This window comes from Aptenodytes patagonicus, chromosome 3 (genome assembly GCF_965638725.1).
Source record: "Aptenodytes patagonicus chromosome 3, bAptPat1.pri.cur, whole genome shotgun sequence".
Lineage (NCBI taxonomy): Eukaryota > Metazoa > Chordata > Aves > Sphenisciformes > Spheniscidae > Aptenodytes > Aptenodytes patagonicus.
In genome coordinates, this window is record NC_134951.1 from 68,445,412 (window position 1) to 68,470,662 (window position 25,251).

General features: G+C 42.0%; 1 protein-coding gene across 4 annotated transcripts; it reads left to right on the forward strand.

Annotated features, from left to right (window-relative positions):
* The first annotated feature begins 14,290 nt into the window (after positions 1-14,290).
* CCDC28A (coiled-coil domain containing 28A) lies at positions 14,291-22,014 on the forward strand. 4 transcript variants are annotated; one of them, XM_076333712.1, is made up of 6 exons: positions 14,339-14,407; positions 15,301-15,495; positions 18,200-18,363; positions 19,357-19,511; positions 20,161-20,183; positions 21,262-22,014. In XM_076333712.1, exons 2-6 carry the CDS (start codon positions 15,338-15,340, stop codon positions 21,314-21,316), a joined length of 555 nt encoding a protein of 184 aa, XP_076189827.1. In that variant the 5' UTR covers positions 14,339-14,407; positions 15,301-15,337; the 3' UTR covers positions 21,317-22,014. The 4 variants fall into 4 exon arrangements, with proteins under 4 accessions (XP_076189825.1, XP_076189827.1, XP_076189824.1 ...); XM_076333710.1 differs by lacking the exons at positions 20,161-20,183; positions 21,262-22,014 and having other exon boundaries at positions 14,291-14,348; positions 19,357-19,623; XM_076333709.1 differs by lacking the exons at positions 20,161-20,183; positions 21,262-22,014 and having other exon boundaries at positions 19,357-19,622.
* Positions 22,015-25,251: the final 3,237 nt, after the last annotated feature.

The following is a 25,251-nucleotide window of genomic DNA, read 5'->3' on the forward strand; positions in this document are numbered from 1 at the left end:
GGGTGAGCCACCCCCGCGGCTCACAGCCCCGCACGTTCACGTCAAAGCAGTTTGTGGCAATCGTGGTGTGTAAGTGGTGGGAGCGAGGGGCTGCCTTCCATTTAGCTGCGTCGGCTGGAGAAGGAGGTCTGCGAGCTCAGTGGGCAGCAGTCGCTTTCACTTGTGCAGCTAAGCCTGGCAGAGCTGTGACCTGGAGTTCTGGGTCTCACACCTGCAAATACCCTCAGTCAGGAGTGGGAGATCCTCTGAGAGGAGGAAAAGAGCCTAGAAAACCGAGATGCAAAGGAGGAAGGCAGGCAAAAGGACAGTAGAGACTTTACTAAATATTTCAAGTCAATATTGAGTTCATTTTTAACGAAAGTTCAAAGTTCGCTGGAAAGTTCGTTACGTCTGAATTGTAGCTTTCTTCCTTCAGCATTTTAAGCCTCAAGTTAAATTACCAAACTAAGGACCTAATAACTTTCATGTTCTTTTTCAAGAAACAGAAGACAAGTCTTGTGGGAGTTACTCATCACCTACTGTGGAATGAATGCCGCTCTTCCCTCGGCTTGCTTCTGCAATCCATTTGGGCTCTCGGAAGCAGACGGCAAGCAGTAGTACAAGAGCCACATGGCCAACCATGAAACATCAGACAGCTTTTCCTGAAATCGTAGTTACGTGCCAAGAGGGCAGTTTAGATGTGGTCAGCTGGGATCACCGGGCTCATCCACTGTAGCTTAGCCCACAGATTCAAGCTATGCGCCTGCGTAGGCTAGGAAAACCCAACCAAGTTGATACATCAGAATAAAGAACAGTACAGCTTGGAGGGATGGAGGAGGGCATTTCTCGGTTGCTCCCAGGGCAGTGCGAATGAGCTCTGGTTTGTAATTTAGAAAGCAAGCTCAATGTTCTGGGCACATAGTCAGCTTCTGTATTTTTGAGTTACTTTGGCTGTTGAGCTGTAGAAGTTTGGTTCTTAGGCTTAAAATAGAGGCAATTCTGCAAGAAGAGGGTGTTTTCTGACATTTTATTCTTTCCTGGTTAACCAAAAGTATGTGGATGCTTCCAGTCTTGTTGGGGCACTGGGCTCTTTTAATCATCATACATTTCATTTCTGTCTTCAACAGAAAACCTTTTTCAAATAAACCCGCATAAGATAGGCAGAAAATGGGAGTAGATCTGACTCCCGACAAAGTTAAATGGTACCAGAATTTCACCCATTTCTTTTCTGGTCTGTCCCTCATGACTGCATACTTTTTGTGCTTTATATAAAAATTAACAAATTATCAAATTAATTACCAGAGAAAAAAATGATAGCTGTTTTGCTGGGTTTCTTTAAATTTACATGCCACTGTGTTAGACTGAAGATCACCTTTGCCTGACGATGCAGCAGAACTTCCAATCATCACTTTTCTTCCAGCTTACCAATGCCAGGAACTGGTATGTTTGTGTACTGGAATTCTTACCCAGCATGGCCCAAAAGACTCCCTCCTTGTCCAGAAATGGAATCCTGTAGATATTCTTTTAAAACTAATAGCAGAACTTCTCTGATGATGAGAGGCGTTTCTGTGATGCAGGTTGCTTACAAAGTCCTATTTCCCTGGACATTCACAATTTCAAACTTCCGTCAGCCCCAAGCTCTCCTTGTCTGGCTTGTCCCTGGGTCATGCACCTGTTCAAAGCCTGGAGCTGAGCTTCCTTTTCTATTTAGTTCTGTAATATTTTTGCTGATTTTCTTCACCATGTTATCATCTTCACCATTAAACAAAGGCAGCAGTGTAACTCCAACACGTTCATCCCTGTTATTCAAAGTACTTAGCAGATGTGTCCACACTTTCATAGTAGGTGAGTTTAATATTTTCTTGAGCACTATCTTAAAGGTTAGTGGTTTGTTGCACCAGCCCCAGGGATTTTTCTGTCCCTGCTCTCTTTTCTCAGTCCTAAGGTTAAGCTAAAACTTACTCTTCGAGTCTATCCAGCTTGTGGTTTAGACCTCGGGTTGTTCTGCTAGCTGGTCCCTGAGCTTTTCAGAGCTACGGAGCTCTGCATATCTACACTAGTGCAAGAGTCAGCACACTATGTTCTGCCAGCTTAAGATCTCTCAAACCCTTTCTCATTTTTCTATCTTTACACAGTTGTCTTTGGAAAAAAGGCATGCTACCAATGGTGCAATGGAACAATCAAAGCTAACTGCAGTAGGAATGACACTGTGGAGGAAGCGGTAGTTGTGATGGCCTTAGGATAATGATTCAACAACACACCAACCAGGCGTAACAGCTCTTTGCCACTAAAAGAGGAGCTCTTCTACCTCGCTTTCTTCCTTCCATTCCTGCTCACAGATGCATGGTCTGTAGCTTGCTCTGCAAGCATCTGAAGTCCTCAGTGTAGAACTACTGCAGCTCTGCTGCATAAAATGAGGCAGCTGACGTGCTGTGAAGAAATTGCAGGAAAATGTACTCTCTGCACTTCAAGACACAGCGGTATGTTGTACCATTCTCAGGGGAGCGGAACAGTGGGGGAAAATCTAGGCTGTGAATAGAAAAACATGCAAGAGATCATAGAGCCTATGAAAACATGACTATAGCATTATAGCCCCCTCAGAGCACATAGTGATCATCAGAGGCTTTTGGTCCTTGTGTTCAGTGGACTACAGAGCAAAGAGAAGATTGCCAGTCACTACGGCAGCGTGGAACTGAGAGACAACACGCTTTTAGGACTCCAATTCTTGGAAAATGGAAACAGCCCCAAGCTGTATCTCCCCATAGAGAAACCAAGTTGCTGAGAAATTATCTCAGTGGATCAATAATACCACTCCTGGAGTTGCCATACCAATTTTCTTCATTTGGTTGAGGCGTTTCTGTGTCTTTTAACAAAGTGCATTCCTCACTTCCACTTCCTCTGTGGCAGAAAAAACTTCCGATATATTCTTTTTCTAATTGATAAAGTGTTTAGGTTTCTGCTTCACAAGGACTTAAGTCATCTAAATATCATGGAACCACAGAATCATAGAACAGTTTGGGTTGGAAGGGACCTCTAAAGGTCATCTAGTCCAACCCTCCTGCCGTGAGCAGGGACATCTTCAACTAGATCAGGTTGCTCAGAGCCCCGTCCAACTTGGCCTTGAACACTTCCAGGGATGGGGCATCCACAGCTTCCCTGGGCAACCTGTGCCAGTGTCTCACCACCCTCATCGTATAAAATTTCTTCCTTATATCTAATATAAATCTAATCTAAGTCATGTCTAATTATTAATTATTACTGAGTTACATAGCTACAGGTATGCATACGGCAAGTGACTGCAGGACAGGAATATGGGTGTCATTATTTGTGAAAGAAAACCTTCATCTGGAAAAACAAAGGCTGGAGGAATTACCGGCTGAAAATCAGACTCAACATATGGAGATTTCATAAATGCTGAGCAAAGCCTTTTGTTGCTGTCCCTAGCTTTAATGGGAACAGTTTGTGTTGAAAGCTTTTGTAAATTCCATATGAAATTTTTATTTATCTAAGACACTGACCACATTTCTGTCTTCTCTAATTGTGTTATATGTGGTCTCCTTTGAAGTAATTACACAGTTTACCTTTTGATTCATTAACTAAATATCATAACAAAAAAATCCTAGAGCAGTTTCAAAAACAATTCCATCAAACAAGACTTGAACTTGTATTCTTTTAACAGGGCTGATTATGTTCTCAAATGAATGCCTCAGGACTCAGGGCAAACAATACATCCAACGGACGGGAGCCTCTTAAATTGCTCCCCGAACGTGCAGACTGAGCTGGTCACGGAAGCAGAACTCAGCTTCTCCTTAGGTATGAGCTTCCCACCATCAGTCACTACAGCTACAGCAAGTACTTGTCTAAACTATGTATATAACACTTTTTAAAAATACGCCGCCCTGTTTTGTTTCGGTTGATGAACACAGGTGGATGGTACGCCAGTCAGTCACAAATGATTTTTGCTACGTTGCAGCAGCTCCTGCCTCGTAAATAAAATACAGGCTTTGGTCACTGCAAAAACACAGGGCGTGATAAACCATCTATCAACCAACGCAGATTTCCCCGTTCTCTTCCTTGCGAGTCAGGACGGTTTGTCGCTGTGATGTACGCCATGGATGAACCCGTCGCTGGTGAAATTACGGTGGGGCGGTGTGCAGCAGCCTGCGACAGGCTCCGCCGCTGCATAAACTCACCTCTCCATTTTTTTAAAGGTTTTGGATACCTCTTGAAATTTTCAGATTAAAAAAAAAGACAAAATATTTCCTAAATATATTTACTATACTACCCGTGTTCTGGATAGTTTCAGGATGCCAGAAAAAAATTCTTTTGGCTTTAAGCTGACTTTTAAAAGTATTCATTTGGGAAGAATCTACCACTGTGGTAGATCATTAAAGGTCTCGGGCCTCCTTGTTTACGTTCCTCTGCATAATTTCATCTGCCTGATGATTGGCTGGGGTGAGATTCAATGTGTTCATGCTGCAAAGCTCAGTGTTTCTGTTTAAATACCCAGTCAGTCTCAGAGACTGGCATATTGCTAATAAATAAAGTCTAATAAAATATTTTCAAATTCCAAAATAATAATTTGGAAGACTGACAGTAAGGGAAAAGCTATTTTATGGCTATCTGGAAATTACACTGAGTAGCAAACTCTACACTAAACAGAGTAGCAGTTGAGGATCTATACACCTTCAAATTAGGAAACTCAAAGTGATACCTGTGACGGCTGGCACGTTTGTATTTTCTACGACCTGTGCAGTGGTAGTACCACTGCTTTACAGCCGGTGTAAATGATCTGAATTACCGGTGTTGCAGAAACATTACTATTAAAATTTCTAACTTGTACAAACAAAACCTTGTACTGAATCTTAAATAAATTGAGCGTGGTGTTAGAGAAAGTAAAGGGAATCAGGATTTTTAGCACATACTGCTCTCTGAATATTCCCAAAAGTTTGTGGGTACCGAACATGTGATTATGCAATCACTGTAATAAATGCAGCTGTGTTTATTTCATTGCATGGATCAGACAAACTGTACAAGCTAAGCATCAGTGTGTGTTCATAAATCAGTAAAAAAAAATGTAGCACAGCATTCAAGATTTACCCAGACCTTCTTTCTGTTCCAAGTGTTTTCAGACTTGGCCGAGTACGCATTCCTCGGAGGACTACGAACATGCCGAGTTTTAAGCATTTCTAGCAAAATCATTTTTTAGTTACTTCAAGAGAAAAACATACAAACGCTTTGCTTAATAGCACAGGAATCAACTTTTAAGTACAGTGAAATACAGCTAAAAAAGTTCTGTTTAGTTTTTCTTAAAAGTGGGGTAAAAGAAAGTGTAAAGAATTTCAGCCCAAGGAATAGCTTCTTTAGAAGAAAAAAAGATTGCTGAGAGATATATATATTTGAGCCTCCTTCCAGGAGCCTCCCTTATGGTCTCTTTCAGAACAGTTTGCAAATTTGATCCCTGGTTGTACATACTCAGAAAAAACCCCACCGCTTTCACAATGATTTCACCTGGGTTCTTTAATGTGTTGATTTTTCTATGCTTTGTATTTAATGACAGTTATAACCGCAGTTTTGAATACTAATACGATTATTGTCATCCCCAACCAAAACTCGTGAATGCATACAGTCAGTTATTTTCCACTGAAGTCTGGAACTTTTTACTATGCTTTCCCTATAGTTGGTTTTTTTCACATACTTTGATAAGGAGGTCTCATTTAAACCTGTTATTCCATTAAGATTCATTTGAGAAAACCTTAAAATAGAAGTCTTGTCACTAATATCTGCTGTACCATACTACAATTAGCTGTTAGGCTATACTGTTAGGCTAAACCATTAGGCTAACTATTACGATTGCCTTCAGTGAAGCGGTGCTGCTCGCGTGCCCGCTGTATTCCATCATGTATTTAAGCCTTAAATGTTTTGCTGCAGAGGCCACCTTTATTACACAGGAGTACGGTGCGCAGAGTCACAGGTGTCCTGTTTGGACCTGAGACCTCTTCCTGCTATTTCTTTTTAGTATTTCCAATGCAAAGGAAAATGCTTTGAATGTTTAACTTCTCCTTTGCTAATTAGAGTTACTGGAGCAAAAGTCATCTCAAAAAGAAAACTCTAGTGTACCGTTTAGCCTATGCATTGCTTAGAAACAGTTTTCTGCACAAATATTTCTGTGTACATTTATTCTCTTTAGGGAATGGATTTTTGTTTGGTTTTAGTTCTGCATTTGTATATGTCTAACAAAACAGAGTCTGAAATTACGAACGTGCTTTCCGATGTCTGTTTGAGAGAACAGGCATGTAGTCAGTGGAAATTCTCAGCAATGTACCTTCTAGCCTGGAAAAAAATAGTCACTTGATGCTTTTAAAACATCGTAGCGGTTGTATTTGTACTGAGCCACCAAGCTATAGAGGGGAAAGGGAATTAAATTTCCCAAGCAACACGAAGAAGTGACTTGAGGCCAACTACAAATCTGACCAGGAAAAATTGCAGACTGCGAATAACTCACTGTCCTACTTTGATATTAAGGTAACAATCTGAGTTATATTTCTAGAATATAACTATATATTTCTAGAATGTATTTCTATAATATAACTCTTCCTATAACTGTAACTATGAGAGCCATATTTCGTGATCTTAGCACATTCAGTAAAGGAAGTCTGCCTGCTTGCCTTCACAGTTCTTTGCAGGCATAACACAAATCTTCTCACTTAGAAAAATTACTATATTTTCTTGAGTTGAATCAAAGTTTCCAGATAAGGCTTATAATTTTGCATTTGGAGTTTACCATTAAAAAAAAAAGTATATTCAAGTTAGTTTTATATTGTGTGGCTCAAGAAGAAAATTATAACTTTGCTTGATTTTCTTTTAAGCCAAAGGATCCAGCAACAAAATTCACCTACAAATTCTTTCCTGTAAGCTATAAATTCACCCTTGCCCGTGATGCCAACAGAACCTTTGACAAAAATTAGGTTGCTGCTGTGCTTAAACCTCGGTCGATCATGTAGATCGTCAGGATTCTTGGCCATGACAGAAGGTTCAGAGGTGTGTGCAGGTGATCTGTCCACAAGCCCATGTTTGTGCACACTAGAGGTGAGGCTGAAACGGCTTTGAAAAGTTAAACTTTATTTACTGGACCTTCCCTGGCACCCCTGGGTTACTCTGCACTAGCAATAGTGTTCAGTGGCATTTCATAGAGGGAATGTGAATAGTAGTTTCTCCTGCTGACTTTAAGGGTAAACACTGGCAAAGAAAATAAAACAATTTTTGTAGGCGCTTAGCCAAACTACTAAAACAACTGAGCAAGTATTTTATTTCAATTGCTACCTTAAGACTGTTTTCTCTGCAAGGTCTTACTCCATTACATTCCTCTTGTGATAAATTACTGAACAGTTTAAAAAGCAGGCTGCGAAAAACAAAAGATGCACCTTGGTTCTTTGTGATACGAGCTGTATGTTCTAGCTTGTTGTACTAAATTAATCATAAACATTATTCAATATTTAAATATTTAAAAGGGGAAAAGAGCAGGTGCCTGCCAAGAACAGGTGTTACGAATTTAGAGTTAAATAAAACGCACCAATCCTTTCCACATATTATTTCCATAATATATATCAGAAACCATACTCTGCACTAATACGTCCCCAGCTGTGCAGAAGAAAAGTCTTTTGTCACGTGTTTTCTGATCTGGTCTCGTTTCTAGAATTCACTTCCCACTGTGGTTCACAAGGGTTCAGTTTTGCTGACCTTGATAGGATTCTGTAAATATCATGTTGCCGATCTTAGAATGATTGTAAACATCGTTACATTTACAATGAGTAGCTCAATGAGCACTTGCAAAAATAATTCAGCAGGCTGCCCACGGACGAAGGATTTGTCCAAGGTTTATTTTGATTTATTTTAAAAGCACGTATGAAATTAATTGTTGTCTACTATTGAACATGCATGCAAGCATTTGAAGGAGTGGTGCCATTTTATCCAAGCTCTTTCTCAAGTCTATCAATGGGTCATTTGAGTCCTGTGAGAAAGGTTATTTATGATAAAATTAGTAAAACGGTTTGGTAGATGGAATAATTTGATTATAATGTATTTTAACATGCGAACAAGCACTGTCCAAGCAAGACAATGGTTAGAGATGGAGATGAGCAATCATCCTGCGCAAAAAGTCTTTTCGCTCCCTGCTTTCCTTCCACAACGTTTCCTTTAAGTGACTCACAGCCTTATCCTTCAGAAAAATCCTACTCTTTTTACAACATGCCAGCATCTAAAAACATGGAAAATGTTTTGAAATAATTCTGAAGGAGAATGCATTATACACTAGTGGACCACCACTGCATTTCTCGCTAATCTTAGTTTTACATCCCTGACAGAGTCTGAGAAATTGTATTAGGTTTGGGACCATACCTGAAATACTGGGTGTGCTGGCAGAGCCAATGATAGGCTTCTTCCTTTTCCAGCGGGAGTATCAGGGTTATTAAAACAACTAAAGTACAGTTCCAAAGTGGTTTTTCCTTGGAGGATCTTAATGCATGTTGCAAGTATTTAAACCAAATATTTAAAGGAAGGCAAATGTAACTGTACAATAGCTTCTATATCTGTTGGAACACCTATAGAATATTAGCATGTTTTTATATAACTAAAAATTGTATAAGGAACGTCTTCTTCACTGGGACTGTAATGCAGTAACTGGAACAAGTTACCTGCAGGGGTGGCGGAATCTCCATTCTTGAAGGTTTCGAGGCCTGGCCAGACAAGGCCACAGCTGACCTGATGTGGCAGTAGCCCTGCTCTGAGCCGGAGGTTGCACTGCAGGACATTTGTGCAGCCTTCGTCCCTGAAGGTTTTCAAGATAGGCTGGCTAAAGCCCTGGGCAACCTGGTCTGAGCACACAGTTGACCCTGCTTTGACTTGGAGACCTCATGATGTCCCTTTCAACCTGAAGTATCCTATGATGCTATGACCTCAAGAGGTGCTTTCGAACCACTATTACTTCCATGATTCTGTGAATATGAAATCCAGACTAACTAGTAGATGTGTTAATAATATTCTTTCAACATAACTTTCCAGGCATATAAAGAAATCGGGGTTTTTTTTCTGGAGACGAGGCCACAGTGTACATCCTAGGGGTCCATCCGGGAGCTGGAGAGAGAGCTGGAGACCCCTTCAGCATAGCTCAGGCAGGGATTGAAGGCCCTGGGCTGAGCTGAAATGGGGCTCCTGGGCCCATGGGCAGTGGGGTGGAGGGGTCCCGAGTGGGACTGGTCAGGGCCATTCAGGCCCTAGAGGCCTAGTTCTTGGGGTTACTGCCGTGTAACATTGCTATGTGCATAGAAACTGCATCTGAACCACAAACCTGTTGCGGACTGGAAAATACTCTGAGGCAGCATCACGCATTTGCCAGCTTCTTACAGTTTTTTGCAGGCATCTGCAATTGGCTGCTTTGGAGTTAGGACACTGGGCTATATGGACCTTTGCTCTGACCAGCAGAGCTGCCTTTATAGTTGGTGAAATTCGTCAAAGCTCCCATGATAGGAGAATCAGCTTTCATTCCTAGGGATCTCCTAGATCCTAGGGAGGTCATCTCAGTCTTTGAGGGACTATAAGAGCAAGGGGCCAGAGCAGGGCTGGAGAGGAGGACTGGAGATATACTTGGACAAAGAGGAGGAACTGGGGCACGACTAGAGTAGATACCTCCAGAAGTGAGGAAGGCTGGAACAAAACTGACCAAGAAAGTCCCAGGAGGACATTAGCAAGGAGCTAAAGAGGTTGGCGTACAGTAGGAAACTGGGGCAAACCGAAGGGAAAAGCTTTGAGCAGCCATCCTGCTTCAGAGGCAGGCTTACTTACGTGTAACCGAAAAGATTCTGCTTTCCGAGTGATTCAGCAAGTCCCTTCTGTTCTCCCTTCTGCCCTCTCTCGTTACCACGTTGTGGGTGCCCGAATCACCCTACTGCTGGCCCGAGGAGGTGGTTTACTCAACATCCACATTCTGGCAAAAGATTTGTTTAGTTTTTAAGCAGGTCACATATTTAATGATTCGGTAGCTAACCAAGAGTCGATTTTTTGCAGCAAGCTGACACTGGATATACACATAATACCGGTGGAGGTTTTAAACTACTTGCTCTCACATGTAGTAATGCTGACTTCAATGGACTGTTCATGTTAGAGATGCGGAAACTGATCAGTAATAATATAGAAGTCTAAATATTTATATATGCTTATATTCATTCACTGAAATAGCCAAATTGTAGTGTGTGTAGATATATAGATACAATATAAGTATACATGTTGACACATTTTCAGTGACATTTCTTGAGGGCATAGCTGTCATCATTCTGTAAAGCAGAACACACATGTACCTAACCCACATGATTCTACATCCATATTAATCCAGTGTTAATTAATTTTCTTTATACATCATTTCAACTTCACTGCACTGTTCTGCGCATTTAGCTGGATGATAAATACACGCACACCTTGCTACGCTGCTATTCATAAACCAGAAATAAGTACTTTACTTCATATGAACAGGTATCCCCCATATTACACTCTTTTTTGGAAGGTGAACCTACAGCAATGTCATGCTTCCATCAGTACAGGGTGCCACCCTATGAAATATATCTGAGATTAATTATAGAAGCTAAAGAACAAGATGCTTTAATCACTGTCTTGGAAGCCTTTAGAACCGACTCGCTATCTCATGTTAACTGAATGGAGTTTTCAAAAAGGAGAATCTGATTTTATTTGCATGCATATCTCAATACAAAGTACAGACTAACTTCTTTGAAGTTCTTCTTCAAAGCAGCTTCAAAGGTGGGCCTCTAGTTTGTAAGGAGATATACATGTAAATAAAATCAGATTCAATTAACTTTTTAATTTGCTTCTTTAACAATAACATTGTTCCCAGTAAAACACTGTTACCCTTGGAGCACTTCAGTCAACAAGTACGTACAACTGCTACCACTGTAATGCTTGTTGGTGTTGTCAGAAAAAAGCCTTATAAAGGAAGAAAAAAGCATTTCCCAAACTGTGAATCATTATCACAATACAAAATTATGCAAAAGCTCAGCTAAATGGAGATGATCCAAAACACACTTTTTTTTCCTGGTGAATATATGGTATCTTTATTTGATTCCAGGAAACAGTGTTATCTGAAATAGGATTTGTAGTATCAAATCAAGACCACACTACTACCTTTGATTCTTTGCTCTTAACTTACTATTATCTGTTACAAGAAATTAATTATTCACTATAAAATTACTTTCACTATGAAAACATACATGAAGTCTGATGCTTTCACAATTATCTGCCCTTGTAGGCTCTGCTAAATCAGACATAGAAGTAATAGAGACATTTTAATAATGATTCTAATGTCGTGCAGTGTGCAGTGATAGCAAATGTACTTGGAGCAAAACACTGCCTGCGTGCTAAAATTGATTGTAGGTCTCTTCCGGGGTGTCCCAAGGAAATCGCACACTGTTTTTGTAAGAGTAACTAAGTCAATGTACTTGATCCCTCATACTGAGAGACTAAACTGAAGCAGGGTTGACTGTGGAATCCAACTGCTTTCTGAATATAAAAGTAATTTTATTTTAAAAATGCTTATATTAGTGATGGAAAGATTTTCCCTTTACTTAAAAACAGCCCATAAGACCTGCTATTTCAACTGCTTTGGTAGAAACAAAGGATACCTAGTCACCTTCTGTCCCAACTGTCAAACCTCTTCACTTTATTCTGCACGCACAGAACACCATTAATCACAGGGGAAAAACAAACCACACCTCTAAATACAAACTGCAAGGTGGGTACATCTACTTGCTTATATAGTGTGTGAGAAATGAGCTGAAGGAACACAAACATTTCCAGAATTACCCTGCAGAAGCAGTATTTATCTCATACAAATCTCCCAAATAGCTACAGAAATCTGTCTGTAAATCTTGCTTTTTCCAGTTTTTGTAGCCCCCCCGTGTATGTACATATATGTACGTGTGTAAATGAGGATTCTACTTGGGCAGCCCTATGGCTGAGAATTTGTGACTGGCTTACAGCCTGTGTGAATTTTGCTAGCTCTTGTTTGCCTGTAACGCGTGCCAAACTAAATATCAGAAGCCTTTTGTATTAAAGAATCAAAAAGATGGTAAACAACTGTTTCTGCTTCTCTACCTTTCCCTGAAGTCTTGTACCACCACCTTTCTGTTTAATGTATCTCCAATGTTACAGAGTTTTCTTTCTTCTCACTTGTGCCGTTTTTCCTATGGGACTTATAGGTTACATGTAAACACCCTTAGATTGTTTATTCCCCTGAGTGAACTGTCAGTGTATCAGTGATAGCCTCCGGTACAGAGCTCTTGCAACAAAACTGTTCCTAATGTGTCAGAACTGATCCAGCTCCTCAGACCCAAGCTGTGTCCTGCTGCAAGGAATTACACTGCAGAACGACCTTCAGTGGACATTTGGTCCCTGTCCTTCATCTGAGAGTCATTGCAAATGCAATCTCCCTTTGACAGCACCCCTTTTTGGACTCACAGCAGCCACTGAGTCTCACAACTGCAGTGTCCCACGGAGGTCTTGATGAGGCGCTGTTCTATCTAATAGCCCCGTGAGTCTAATTCAAGATCCATAAGAAGGTTCAGGATCAGGGTACAACTGGAGAATCAGTTTTTTGGTATCATAAAAGGTCCAGACAGAGGTAGGGAGGCACCCTAGCTGCACACCTGCAGCATATCCCTGCCGAAACCAGGACACCATGCGATAGCTTTGTATTGAGACATACCCTTGCAAACACCAGTAAAGCTTTTGGCCAATGTTTTCACTCTGGGTGATGCGGATTATACCACTCTTCACAGCTGGCACGTAAGCAACGTCTGAGAGTTTTCATCAGAAAACATACAGTTATGAACATGTTTCTTAGGTAAAAACTGAAATCTCATTGCAAGTAGAAGAAATTCAAGTTGACAGACAAATTATAGAGATAGTTGAGAAGTTCAGCTCTCTAGGCAACAAACTACTGTCACATGGGGAAAAACGCCCCAAGCTACCAGCCATAGCTGGGAAAGATGTGCCAAGCATTCAAGTCCACAAAGCCATCAATGACAGGGAGCACTGAAGAGACAAGTGATGACCAGAAATGCAATTGTTTGAGTTCCTCTACAAGAGAGACAGCACTAGGAAATAGACTTGGGGGGGGGGGGGCTTAACTTATTAATTACTAAGGCTAGGTAGGCACGCCCTGCTAACGTTGCTTGCCTTGAAAATTAAGTTCCTGCAAGCCAACTACTCAAGACCGGAATCAAGGTCGGAGAAGACAGAGAGCTGCATCAAACTAAACGTGGCAGCAGGGTCCTCCTCATTTAACTTGGATCAATAACCCCCCGGGAACACCTGTCGCGGGGATGAAGCTGTACGACAGAAGAGCGGGTCCTCCTTGCTTATGAGCTGTTATCTACCCCTGCTACTTCTGAACAGAGAGCTCGACAGCCGCGAAGGGAAAGGTGTGGAGCAGGCAGGGCTTGAAGAGCTCCGGAGCGCGAAGTGCTGCTGCCATCTGGAGTACAGGGCCTGTCACTGACGAGAATCTGCCTCGCACCGAGCTGACGCTTCAGACCTACAAAAAAACGTTCACGTTGGAGCTTCTGTATCTCTGTAGGTGACAAAGACGACAGAGCTCCAAGTGTCCCACGGGGCATGACATGCACTACTGCCGAGGAGGCGACAAGCCCTTTTCTAACCATTCTGCTCTCCTTCCGTTTTTCACTTTTTAGAGCTACGGAACGTGTTGTTTCACCGGCGTTTCTAGCACGGTCAGCGACGCCTCCGCGACGAGCCTGACACGCATGTGCAAACTTGAGGCTCCAGGGCGGCGGTGCGGCCCGCAGCCACCCGCCGTGCCCCCAGCGGAGGGCTGCCGCCCCTGTGGAGCCACTGAGGGGAGAGGCGGCTGCCCGTCGCGGAAGCAGCTGTGCTAACAGAGACCCGCGCCCGCCCCGCCCCGCCCCGGCTGTCCCTCGGAGCGCTGCAGGAGCCGGCTGGCGGCACCACCCCTTTCAGCCGTTAACGGCTGCTCCGGCTCCACCCGGCACGGCCCCGCCCCTGCAGGCGGGGGGGCGGGGAGAAGCTCGGCTCTCACGCGTGCGCAGGGAAGCGCTCGGCCCCTCCCAGCGCCGACCTGGGTGCCCCGTGCGCGGCCCGAGCCGGCCGCCCCTTGCCGCGGGGGATTCTGGGAATGGTAGTCGCCGTGCCCGCCAGGGGAGTGCCGCCGCCGGGAGGGGGCGGGACTCCCACAATGCATCTCGCAGGGCGGGCCGGGCCGCTCCGCCCCAAATCGCAGCCGCGTGACCTGCGCGCCGGGCTGAGCCGGCCGCTTCCCTGGGGGAGGGGTGAGGGCCGGCGAGGCCGGGGGTCCGCGCGCGGCTCCGGGGGCGGGGCCTCCCCACAGGTAGCGGGCGGCCGGGGGCGGGGCCTGCGCTTCGGCGGCCGTTTAACGTTCGCCGGGGGGTGGAAAGGGTGGCGGTTGGTGAGGGGCTGGGGGGAGGGTGGTCGTGCGTGACAAGCGTGACAGGCAGCGTGACGGGTCTCCGTACTAATAAAATGACGGCATATAGTAGGGGCTGTCTGTGCCTGAGGGCAGGCGTCGTTACTCCGGGAGGTGGCGGCGGTGGGTCCGGAGAGGACCGCGGTGTGGAGGCGGCCCTCAGTGGGTGGGCGATGGCGCCTTGGGGTTTGCATCGCGGTGCCGACAGTACCCTCTGCCGCTTCCGTGGGACGGTGGATTTCAGAGGCGGCGTTTCCCCGGGCGAGGACGTTACTCGGTAGCACCCAATAATAGCATCTACAATAGCAGCAATATAGCGTGTATATTATTGGGTAGCACCCATAAATAGCATATAAATAGCAATAGTAACTGGGCATCAACTGAGGTTTGACAAGGCCTCTCCCTTTAGAGGAGGTTGTTTGGCAAGGATGTACCCACAGCATCCTCATGCCACCATCGTTTCTCCATATTTTGATTGGCGTGGATTTGAGTAGTCCCAGTGTTTTCTAGCAATAATCTAGCAATAATGGGGCGCAAAGCTTGAGATCATTCTGAGGTACCTGTCGGCTGAAGCTGACGCAGAAGAGTTTAATTCCTGCTTGTTTTTCTGTTCAGGCAGGCCTGGGCAGCTTCTCCTGAAAACTGGATTCTCTTGTTTGAAGAAATGAGTAACTGCTCATTTCCTGAAGAAACTATAAAGCTGTATTTCCATGCACTGTGACCTGTTTTTTCCCTTGCTTTCATTGTAAATCCCAGTTTTAATGGATGTTTCTTACTTTTTTTCCTTCCCTTTGGAGGACAAGAAATTAGTCTAGATGCAGTAAATTGGAAGAAATGGAAGAAAGGAAAATCAAGAGGAGGAGCCCCAAATCATCTACCAGTCACCCTGCTCAGGTTACTAACTCCAAGAAAAACTCAGTGCCAGTCAGTAAAAGTACAGCCTTTTCAAATCCTGCACCGCAGCCTGCAGTACAAAAACCAAAGTTAAAACGGTAAGCTTGGGAGCATCTTGCAAGCTCAGTGGAAGTGAGAGCCAGAAACCTGCCAATGCTCAGACAGTCTAAAGGGTGTTTAGACTGGCTGGGACAGAATGAAAAGAGCATCAGACTTGTGAAAATTTTTGATGACGTGTCTGTTTTAGCAAAGCGATTTCTGTTTAATGCAATATAACGGTTATTTTACAGAAAAAGAAGGTGCTCGATACTACTCTTGTAAGCTTTGTAAAATGTTATACAATGCTGTAGACTCACATTGATAACAATTTAGCTGAAGGGGTGATAGCCCGATGTGGCTGGTGAAAGGCAAGAGTTGGGTGATCAAATTTAGCAAACGTGGGCATCGTATGGGAGATGGCAGAGTCCCAGATGTACAGCTGTGAGGAACAAATGAAATATTACATGACTGCAAGGCTCGAACTCACAAGAAGGGCAGGAAATGAAGGACGTAAATTGAACAGGATGAGCTAGAACTGGAATTTCCGTGTGTTTTTTGTTTGGGGAGCCATCAGTGGGGGCAGTGGTAGCTCCCAGGCCATACTCACGCGCAGAGAGAGACATTCAGCTCTTCAGAAAGCACCATTTTGGGACAGTTTGTGTGTTATTGATGATGCATCTGTTTCAGTTTGAGAACGTTAATTTTCCTGCATGTTAGAAAATATATTTCTTGGCCATGGCAGATACAATAGATAAATGAGTGAAGAGGGATTTTAAAGTGAAATGTTAGCTAGGGAGAGGCAGTGGACTTTATTGATCTGTAAGTATTAGCTGAAGATTAAATAGTGAAGTGTCCTCTTTGGCACAGATAGTCTGTTTAAGGAACCCAGTATTGGCCTGATGGCCAATATGGAAACACAGTGGATTTCTGCAATGTGAAGTTTATACTTCTTTTCTTTTTTTTCAGGGAAAATGTGTTAATATTTTGAGGGAAATAATAATAAATACTAATGTGCTATAAATTGGTGGTGCCTGCAGCTGACTGTAGTTTATTAAGACTCAACACTATTCTGGAATGTACTAGAAATTCATTTCTTGTAGCCCACAGTATTGGCTAGAGAAGAAGACGTCCTTTTTGCTTTAAAGACATTCTTGCTCAATTGTCAAGTGAAGCTTACCAAGCAGTGATAATACAGGCAATTTCTCGAACTCTCCAAGCAGGAGTGGTAATTGACATAACAATGCAGGGATGAACTGCTGTTACGGTAGCGGAGTAGGAGTATTTAATTCATTTTCACTTGATCCACAAGAATCTAGTGAAATAAGTTTTCCAGGAGCGGTAATATATTGTATTAAACTTCAGATACAGGTGGAAAAAATCGATGACCTTTCTGGCACAAACCTTCCTTTTAAGTCTGAAATTGGTGCAGAAATAGCCAAAGTTAAACCTAAATTGAGACGTGTTGCTCTGAGTTGAATCAGATATGATAATTGTTGGACTGTTAGTTGTTCCAGCATATAGACTATGTAGTCTATACGATGTTTAGAGACTACAGAAGCTGTTAGGCTGGAAAAAGAATGATTATTTCCCATAGGAAAGAGAGAATTTATGACTTGCAGAGCATGGGAGTATTCGAGGGAAGGGTGGAGCTTACTATGCTGTAAACCCTATTATCTTCACTAATTAAATAAAGCCTCTTTACTAAGCCTGTGATTTTAATATCCCATAGTATTCTGAATTGTAATTTTTAGGCTCAGAATTTTTCACTGAATCAGATTCTGCACAGACTCACCACGAGGCTGCAGAAGCAGCCATGCCAATGTGAGAGGAAGGCTGTGTGCACACATGGATGGGCAAATCAGGGATGAAAACAGCCCCTTACCCGAATTGTATTAGGTTAGGATGCAGTCTGTCTGTCTGTCTCTGGGTCAGAGATGGAATAGGCTACTTCTTACTGGTAATTGAGTGTTTAGCTTCCATATCAATTGCGTGCTCGTTTGGATCTGTAATGGTTATTCATTTTCATTCGTGTAGTTTCTGTGGGCACATGGTGCTCTGAATAAATTTCATGTCCAGAGAAAAAAGGTATGGATCCAGGAGTTTTGATGGTTTTGTTGCAGAGGGGGCTGTAGAGAATTTTTAGCACGTTTAACGTTTGTTCAGGCATGGACTAGTTCCACTTGGTATGTGTTAGAGGACTGGGAGATTGCTTTTGATGGTGAGTTTTACAAAATTGGGATGTTATTTGAAGGTGGGAAGAAGGAGCTCTAGGACGATTTATCTGGAGGCAAGGTCACCTTCCTGCATAGGTTATAACGAGTTGTTTTCCACACTGGTTGCAGTCTATAGGTGTTTGTGACAACAGGAGCATATGATTGCTGGGGGTTTATTCTCTCTGGCTTAAAGAGAGTTTGCAGATGCTTTTTGGGTGATTTTATGTAGATAATGCCCCACATGCCACATGTCATTGTTGGGTAATGGTCGTCTTTAGATTATTAAGATGGCCGTTACATACATGTGCTCCATTGATGTTTCCCACTACTAACAGGAAAGCAGATTGTTGGAATCAAGATAGTGATGTTGTTCTTTATTCTTAAGACAAACTGGTGATCCATTTTTTAACTTAAAAGGAATGATTGAAATATGTATTACATATTTTCCATTTCATTTTCAAAGCCCAGATGTACACTTATCTTACATGTCAGATTCTCAGTGAAAGTGGAAGTAATCTTTTTGTTTTGTTTAATTATTTATTTTTTTCAGTGTAATAAAAGAGAAAGCCAAACCTCCAGGAGGCGAAGCAAAAGGGGCACAGGCAGCACCAATCCAGCATTCTTTTCTCACAGATGTATCAGATGTCCAGGAAATGGAAAGGGGACTTCTGAGTCTCCTGAATGACTTCCACTCTGGCAAACTTCAAGCATTTGGTAAGTGTGTGAATTGGCTGTATGTACAATAGTTGTTTTTATAGCTATACGACAGCAACATTTGCAAACAAGCGTGCTGTATGGACAGGCTGCCCGTTTGTCCTGTTGGCCTCTGCCATATGAAATGAAGTTTAACATAATTAATAGATCTTACTGCATTTTTAAATTACAGTCCTATTGTAAGGCTGTCTTCGGTGTGAGATTATTCAAATGCCATTTCATTGTTCCTTCCAGCATGGCTTACCAAAGGCAGTACCTTGGCTTAATGGGTTTAAGATACCAAGTTTGAAGCCGCTTATTATTCCTATACTATCATAAATAAGAAGTAACTGTCTTTAGCACCTGATTTTGCTGCATGTTAATGCTTTAGACTATTGGTAACAACTTTTATGGAATCCAATGCAAGTTGCATTTTACCCAGCTTACTCTTCTGTCTTAGCATCTTACTATTCTTCCTACTTCACAGTTGATGGAGGTTTCAGAGAAACCATGACGCTCTTCCTTTTTTTTCCCCAGTACTGAGTAGAAAGATGCAGATGTGCTTTTGCAGGTTTAGTGTTACGTCAGTATGCCGCATTCAATCCACGCCGATTTTACAAGAGAACCTGAAAAGTCTGTATTACATAAAGCATCAGTTCCAAGAAAGAAACTCCCAAGATTAATCAAAATTAGAAAGAAGGTTTATTGTGATCATATTTAAAATTAAAAAACAGGGCCTTCCTAAATCGGAGGGAAATTCAGGAGTATAGAAAAAACACGTATATTCTAAAAACCAGTTAGTACATTTGGTAGTTATCGTAAGTTCCGCACAACCTAACACCAGACAGGATGACAGAAACCTCAGTAGTGAGACAGGGAGAAATCACTGAGGAAGCAAATTAACTTGTAAATTTGATGTTTAAATTCCTCTTCTCCGATGTAAAAAGCCGCATCTTCGCACCTTCATTTTCTCTCTTAGGTTTCTTTATCTAAAGCTGTTGCTCGTCCTTTCAGGAAACGAATGTTCCATAGAGCAGATGGAGCATGTGCGGAGCATGCAGGAGAAACTTGCTCGCCTCAATCTGGAGCTCTACGGGGAGCTGGAAGAACTCCCTGAAGATAAAAGAAAACTAGCCAGTGACTCCAATCTGGATAGGCTGCTATCAGATGTAAGTACTGGGGAGGCAGAACACGTGGAACTTTGCCCACAGAACTCTGCTCAGGAAAACAACGCTACTGGGTGGGCAGTGATTTACAGTTGAGGAGAACGTAGTTCTGTAATGAACCAAGACGTAAGCGCTACCCTCATCTTGGTTTTGAGAAAACACAGTACCTTGTTTTCTTTTTTTATAGGCTGCTGCTTGTTTTGGTGAGTGAAGCAGTCTAGCTGTGAACTGTCTGAGGGTGTAGGCCTGTTTAGAGACAGCCAGTGCGCCAGGGAACTACGACCATTTTCCCTGTGGTCCGTCCTCCTACATCTGAGGAAGACCAGACGTAACAAGGAATTTAGATCTGTATATTCTACACTTTGAGTTTCTCCTTTCTCTAGTGCATTTCCCTAAAACCCCACACTATTAAAATGTCTTTAAATTTCCTGAGATCGGCAGATTTAAACTTAATTTGGGACTTAGCTCTGTTGGTGTAGAATTCAGTGCAGGTTTGCTTTGCTTTTTGTAATAAAATCATACATCTAAGCCCAAACTATTAGTGATTTCCTTCACTGTTTTAATGTATTTATTTCATGATATCAGCATAACTGTTGCATTTATTTGACTAACGGAAATGCTATTTCTGATACTTTCTACATTTATATTGCAGCTAGAAGAACTGAATTCATCTATGTATCCTTTTCCTCAAATGTCTATTTTGCATTATAATTGTTGTTAACCATAATCAAATTACAGTATATTTCCCCAGTAACTGGTGTCTTTACAGGAGGAAAATCGCTTCAATAACGTCCTTTCTTTTAAATTAGTACTGTAATACAGCATGGATTTTAGGGTCTCCCAATACATAAATGACTGGATCTTAACGCTTTTAATTACATGCTGTTTTGTCATACGAGGATTTATTTAGCTAGCATGCACCACTTTAGACAATGTGTTGACAGTAGATGGCACAGCCCGTCAGAAGCAGGGCCTTTCTACATCCTTCTTGCTGAGACATTCTGGAGCAAACATACATAATAATATTCCTTCTATAGTATTCTGAAGTGTTCTGTCCCATTGATAAGCGAATCCTATTACCTTTTTGTTTTCTCTAGAAATATACGCAGCTGTTTCTCACCTATTTTACTGTGAATAGTGGACTGACCTAATTTTTTATTTCTAGGGTCAGACAACAGTCGAGTCAAATACTTCAGCAGAGCTTTGGTAATTGAGCAAACATGTGCTCTTAGCCCACCCAGAAGAAGGTAAAGCTGAATGTCTTAGCTTGTCTTTTACATCATGCTTTTGATAAGCTAAGAACACAGTTGAGGAGCACTGCATTCAGTTTATACTGCAGTCTAGTTATTTCTGATGTCACATACTTTGTATGCATTGAGGAAGGTGAGACTCTGGTGTGGGACTTAAGATACTGCACTGGTATATAGACATTCTCCGTGTCTGTGGAAAGCTGTTTAGGGCTAGGTCTCATAAAGAACACAAGTGGAATGTGATAATATCATCACATAATAGCGATAAAAATAATCTGCCATCCCCCTTGATCCGCCAGCTAATTCTGGAGGTGTGTAATGCTTAAGTCTCACCGAGGAAGATTAATCTACTGGTTGAGAACGAGCGTAGGACTTGATGGAACTGGATTCATCTGGAATGGTGCATATCCATCGCAGGACTAAGCATAGTTTCCTGTAACACTGTTATCTTGTTTGTACCTTATCTATATGTGAAAATGCTATTCCTTAACGGTTTGCTTCAGCCAAAAACTACATTTAGCAGATGCTCAAGATATTCCAAATAGTGCCACGGGCTGAAAGAACAGCTTTGTCAATTTGGATTCTTTTGTTTTTTTCCTGACAGCGTAATCTGGAACAGCTGTTGGTTTTGGTTGTTTGGTGGTTTTTTTCTTTAATTTTGCACAGTGAAGACTCAGAGTGCAAATCCAGGCGTTTATTTTTTGCACATTCCTCTTCGAGCACTGCATTATGTCAGGACTCAGTATCTAGAGTTTTATGTAGGTTGTTGTGATACTATGCTTTTTATTATTGCCCTATTTAATAGAAAAATTGGGGAAACTTGGGAGTATGTTTCTTCTGCTCAGTGTTGTTCATATGGTTGAAAATTATATGTATGTAAGTTCATTAGCATTTTTCCAATTTTTATGAAGGTAGTGATGATGATGCCTTTCTGATCAGCATGTAGACAATCTGCACACTATCTTTAGTGTTTTGTTGATCAGTGATGTCACAGATTAATTTATTGTTAATAAAACATTTTAAATATGACGTTTCATGTAGAGAAGTTGCTATCTGTTCAGCTGTGTTAAGAAAAGAATGAGTTCTTGCATGGTCAGAATATTTGCAGAGTTTACTTTTTCATTATTGTGCATAATTATAAAATGTCACTAAGTAAGAACTAGCATGCATGCTAGCAGTCCACATAATTTGATTAGGTATTGTGAAATTCCAAAGCTGGGTAAACAGTTACCGTTCAATAAATCCAGTATATGCAATTTTGTAGTCATTCCTATATTATAAATAGTCTGGTATTAATTGGTATCATCTTTGTGTTCACAGTCAGAGAAAAGACTCTGTATTAGTGTAAAATCAGGCTGGTTTTAGATCCAAAATTTCTATCGTGGTCCATCAAACTATGCCTCTGGTTCTAGATTTATTTCATATTCCGTCTTTAGGAAATAGAGGCAGATTCTATATTGTATATACTTAGTGCACAAGGAATGGAATCTTTATCCTTCTACTTGAGAGCAAAGTTTTCATCAGCCCAAAGTGGGCAGGGAACAAAAGATGCCTCCTGTTTGGCATCTTTGGAGGAGGTGCTTCTTCAGCCGCAAGCTGTAGTGGTGGATTCCGTTAGCTCCAGCTCCTTTCGGAATCACACGTAGCGCCATGTCTGCACTGTGCAGCTGGGGACAGAAAGATCATTTAAACACCACAGTGTGTCCTGGCTACCAATTCAGCCTCAAACACCATTATTCTCTGCCTCATCTGTCGGGCAAATCTCAATGATTAACGAGGCAGTAGGGAGCCCAGTCGGGCTTTTCCTTTAGGATGTTCTTGTTCTTTACACGATTTTGTCTCCTCCGTTGTTGAGATTCTCTAGGAGTTTGCATGCTGGTAAAATTATCTCCAAGTCCCAGCCTGCTGCTGGGAATGTACCTGTGGTGTTTTGAAATCCAAAGTCTGCTTAGGAGAGAACCAGAATACAAGATGCTCCTCACAAGATGAAGCCAAGTTGTTTTTTTCCTCCTCGCTCTAACCAATACTTGCACAATTATCCTTTTCTGCACAGTAACTTCTCCCTGTCAGCACTACGGCCTTGTTTCTGTGCAGACTTCTGCACATCAAGCAGAAGAGCAGCACGATTTAGCCTCATGCCTCAAGGTGTGTAAAGGTGCGATGCTAGTTACGGTGGCACGAGTCACTACTAGAGCTGCATTTATACAAGTAAAATGACATTCTGGGAGCTCACTTTGATTCAGGAGGAGAGCCGTACCCTCACTAGCCACTTGTTGCCAGTGCAGTATATTGCAGCACTGTAATGCATACTGGTCCCAAAACACACTTCTAACCAGTAGTTTTCATAATTTAAGCTACTCTACAATAAAGAGAATTCTTTTTCCTTTTGGGGCTCTGTCATCTAACTCTGCTTAGGCTTATGACTTCAAACACATCTCAAATGACACCTTACCAGATGTCTCGATCTCTAAATTTCTGTAGCAATTTATGCAAGTACGTAACATACAGGTATAATTCGAGATACAGACATAAGCAAATACCTTTCTTGAGCAGCTGTTTAGAATTATACAAGGATTAGCATCTTTTTCTTCAACCACCTTAAGCCCACAGGCAATCGCAAGTCATGAAGAATGCATTAATTGCAAATAATTAAGGAATTAAAATTATCTTACCTCCTCCTGGATACACATTTGCGTCTTTTACACAATCCATTACTGGTGTATGCTCATGACCTTTTGGATTCATACAAGAAAATTTTGTAGCAAGATCTTTGAGAGACTGAGCCTCTCTGTAGGTAGTAATAAACTAATCACATTTCTAGTGAAAAGAAAAAAATCCACTGTAACATATTTGTAGACAGTCTTTTGTAATTATAAAAGTACATAAGTGGCTGCATACAATGAGCTCCTTTTCTGTTACCTTGTTTTCTGAAGAGCTGTTTATGAGATAAAAGTGTGTTAACATTTAATGTTTCCTGGCCTAAACTCACACTGATAAACGGATACGGTGTTTGAAAGAAGACGTTCTCTCCTGCATTGCTGATCTAGATTACATCACTCCAAGAGACATCTGTGAAACCTCAATGAACCAAAAAAGAAAGTAAAAATCAGGAAGAAAAGCTAATAGGAGAGGAAGGTGTCTTAGAGAAGAGGATTTGGAAGAGATGGGGAAGAGATGTGGCCAGCAGGTCGAGGGAGGTGATTCTGCCCCTCTCCTCTGCTCTGGTGAGACCCCACCTGGAGTACTGTGTCCAGCTCTGGAGCCCTCAGCATAAGAAAGACACGGACCTGTTGGAGCGGGTCCAGAGGAGGGTCACAAAAATGATCAGAGGGATGGAACACCTCTCCTATGAGGAAAGGCTGAGAGAGTTGGGGTTGTTCAGCCTGGAGAAGAGAAGGCTTTGGGGAGACCTTATTGCAGCCTCTCAGTACTTAAAGGGGGCTTATAAAAAAAGATGGCGGCAAACTTTTTAGCAGGGCCTGTTGCGACAGGACAAGGGGTAACGGTTTTAAACTAAAGGGGGGCAGATTTAGAGTAGATGGAAGAAATTTTTTACGCTGAGGGTGGTGAAGCACTGGCACAGGTTGCCCACCAGAGAGGTGGTGGATGCCCCATCCCTGGAAACATTCAAGGTCAGGTTGGACGGGGCCCTGAGCAACCCGATCTAGTTGAAGATGTCCCTGCCCACGGCAGGGGGGTTGGGCTAGATGACCTTTAGAGGTCCCTTCCAACCCAAACCGTTCTATGATTCTATGAGATGAGAGTCAGTGGTATTAAATTAACTGCCTCTTTCTTCAAAAATAGCAAGGCAAATTATTAAGGCAGACATCTTTTGTTTAGGAAATATACTGAACTCTAGAAATAAAAGTTTTAACATGAATAGGTAAGGACTGATTTTTTTTTCCAGTAAGTTTATTAAAATGACAAATGTATACAAACGCTAACATAGCCATGCTGAGCTGTGTCTTGACATTCTCATTTGTGTAAAGGAACAGAAACATAAATTTATCAAGGCCTACTGACCTGACTGCATTAGTGTTCAGCAGATTGTGTTTTACAACTATAGTAACACAAAGGTACGAGGAGCAAAGGCATAAGGGCAAAGTAAAAAAAAAAAAAAAAAGCAAGCCTGATTAAATCTGGATCGTGACCTTCCGTAAATTTAGTTCAATCAGTAAGAAATCGGAGTATTTACTGTGGAGTTCAGTGGCATGTTGGAGCCTTATAAACCACACACAACAACATACTGAGACTTCACAACGAGATCGCATTCTTTCTATTTTATGTTGGATACGGATTGTTAATGCCTATTCAGTATCACCATTGATCCCAATTCATCATGGTTACGTTGCAATTCAAAGTATTTCACCTTTAACACAGCACGTACAGGGGTTCTGCAGCATCAGTGTATGCTGCTTAGCATTTTTCATAATGCTTCAACTCTTGAAATATGTGTTTGTACTTTCAGTTCTACTCATTACAGAAAGTTAAAA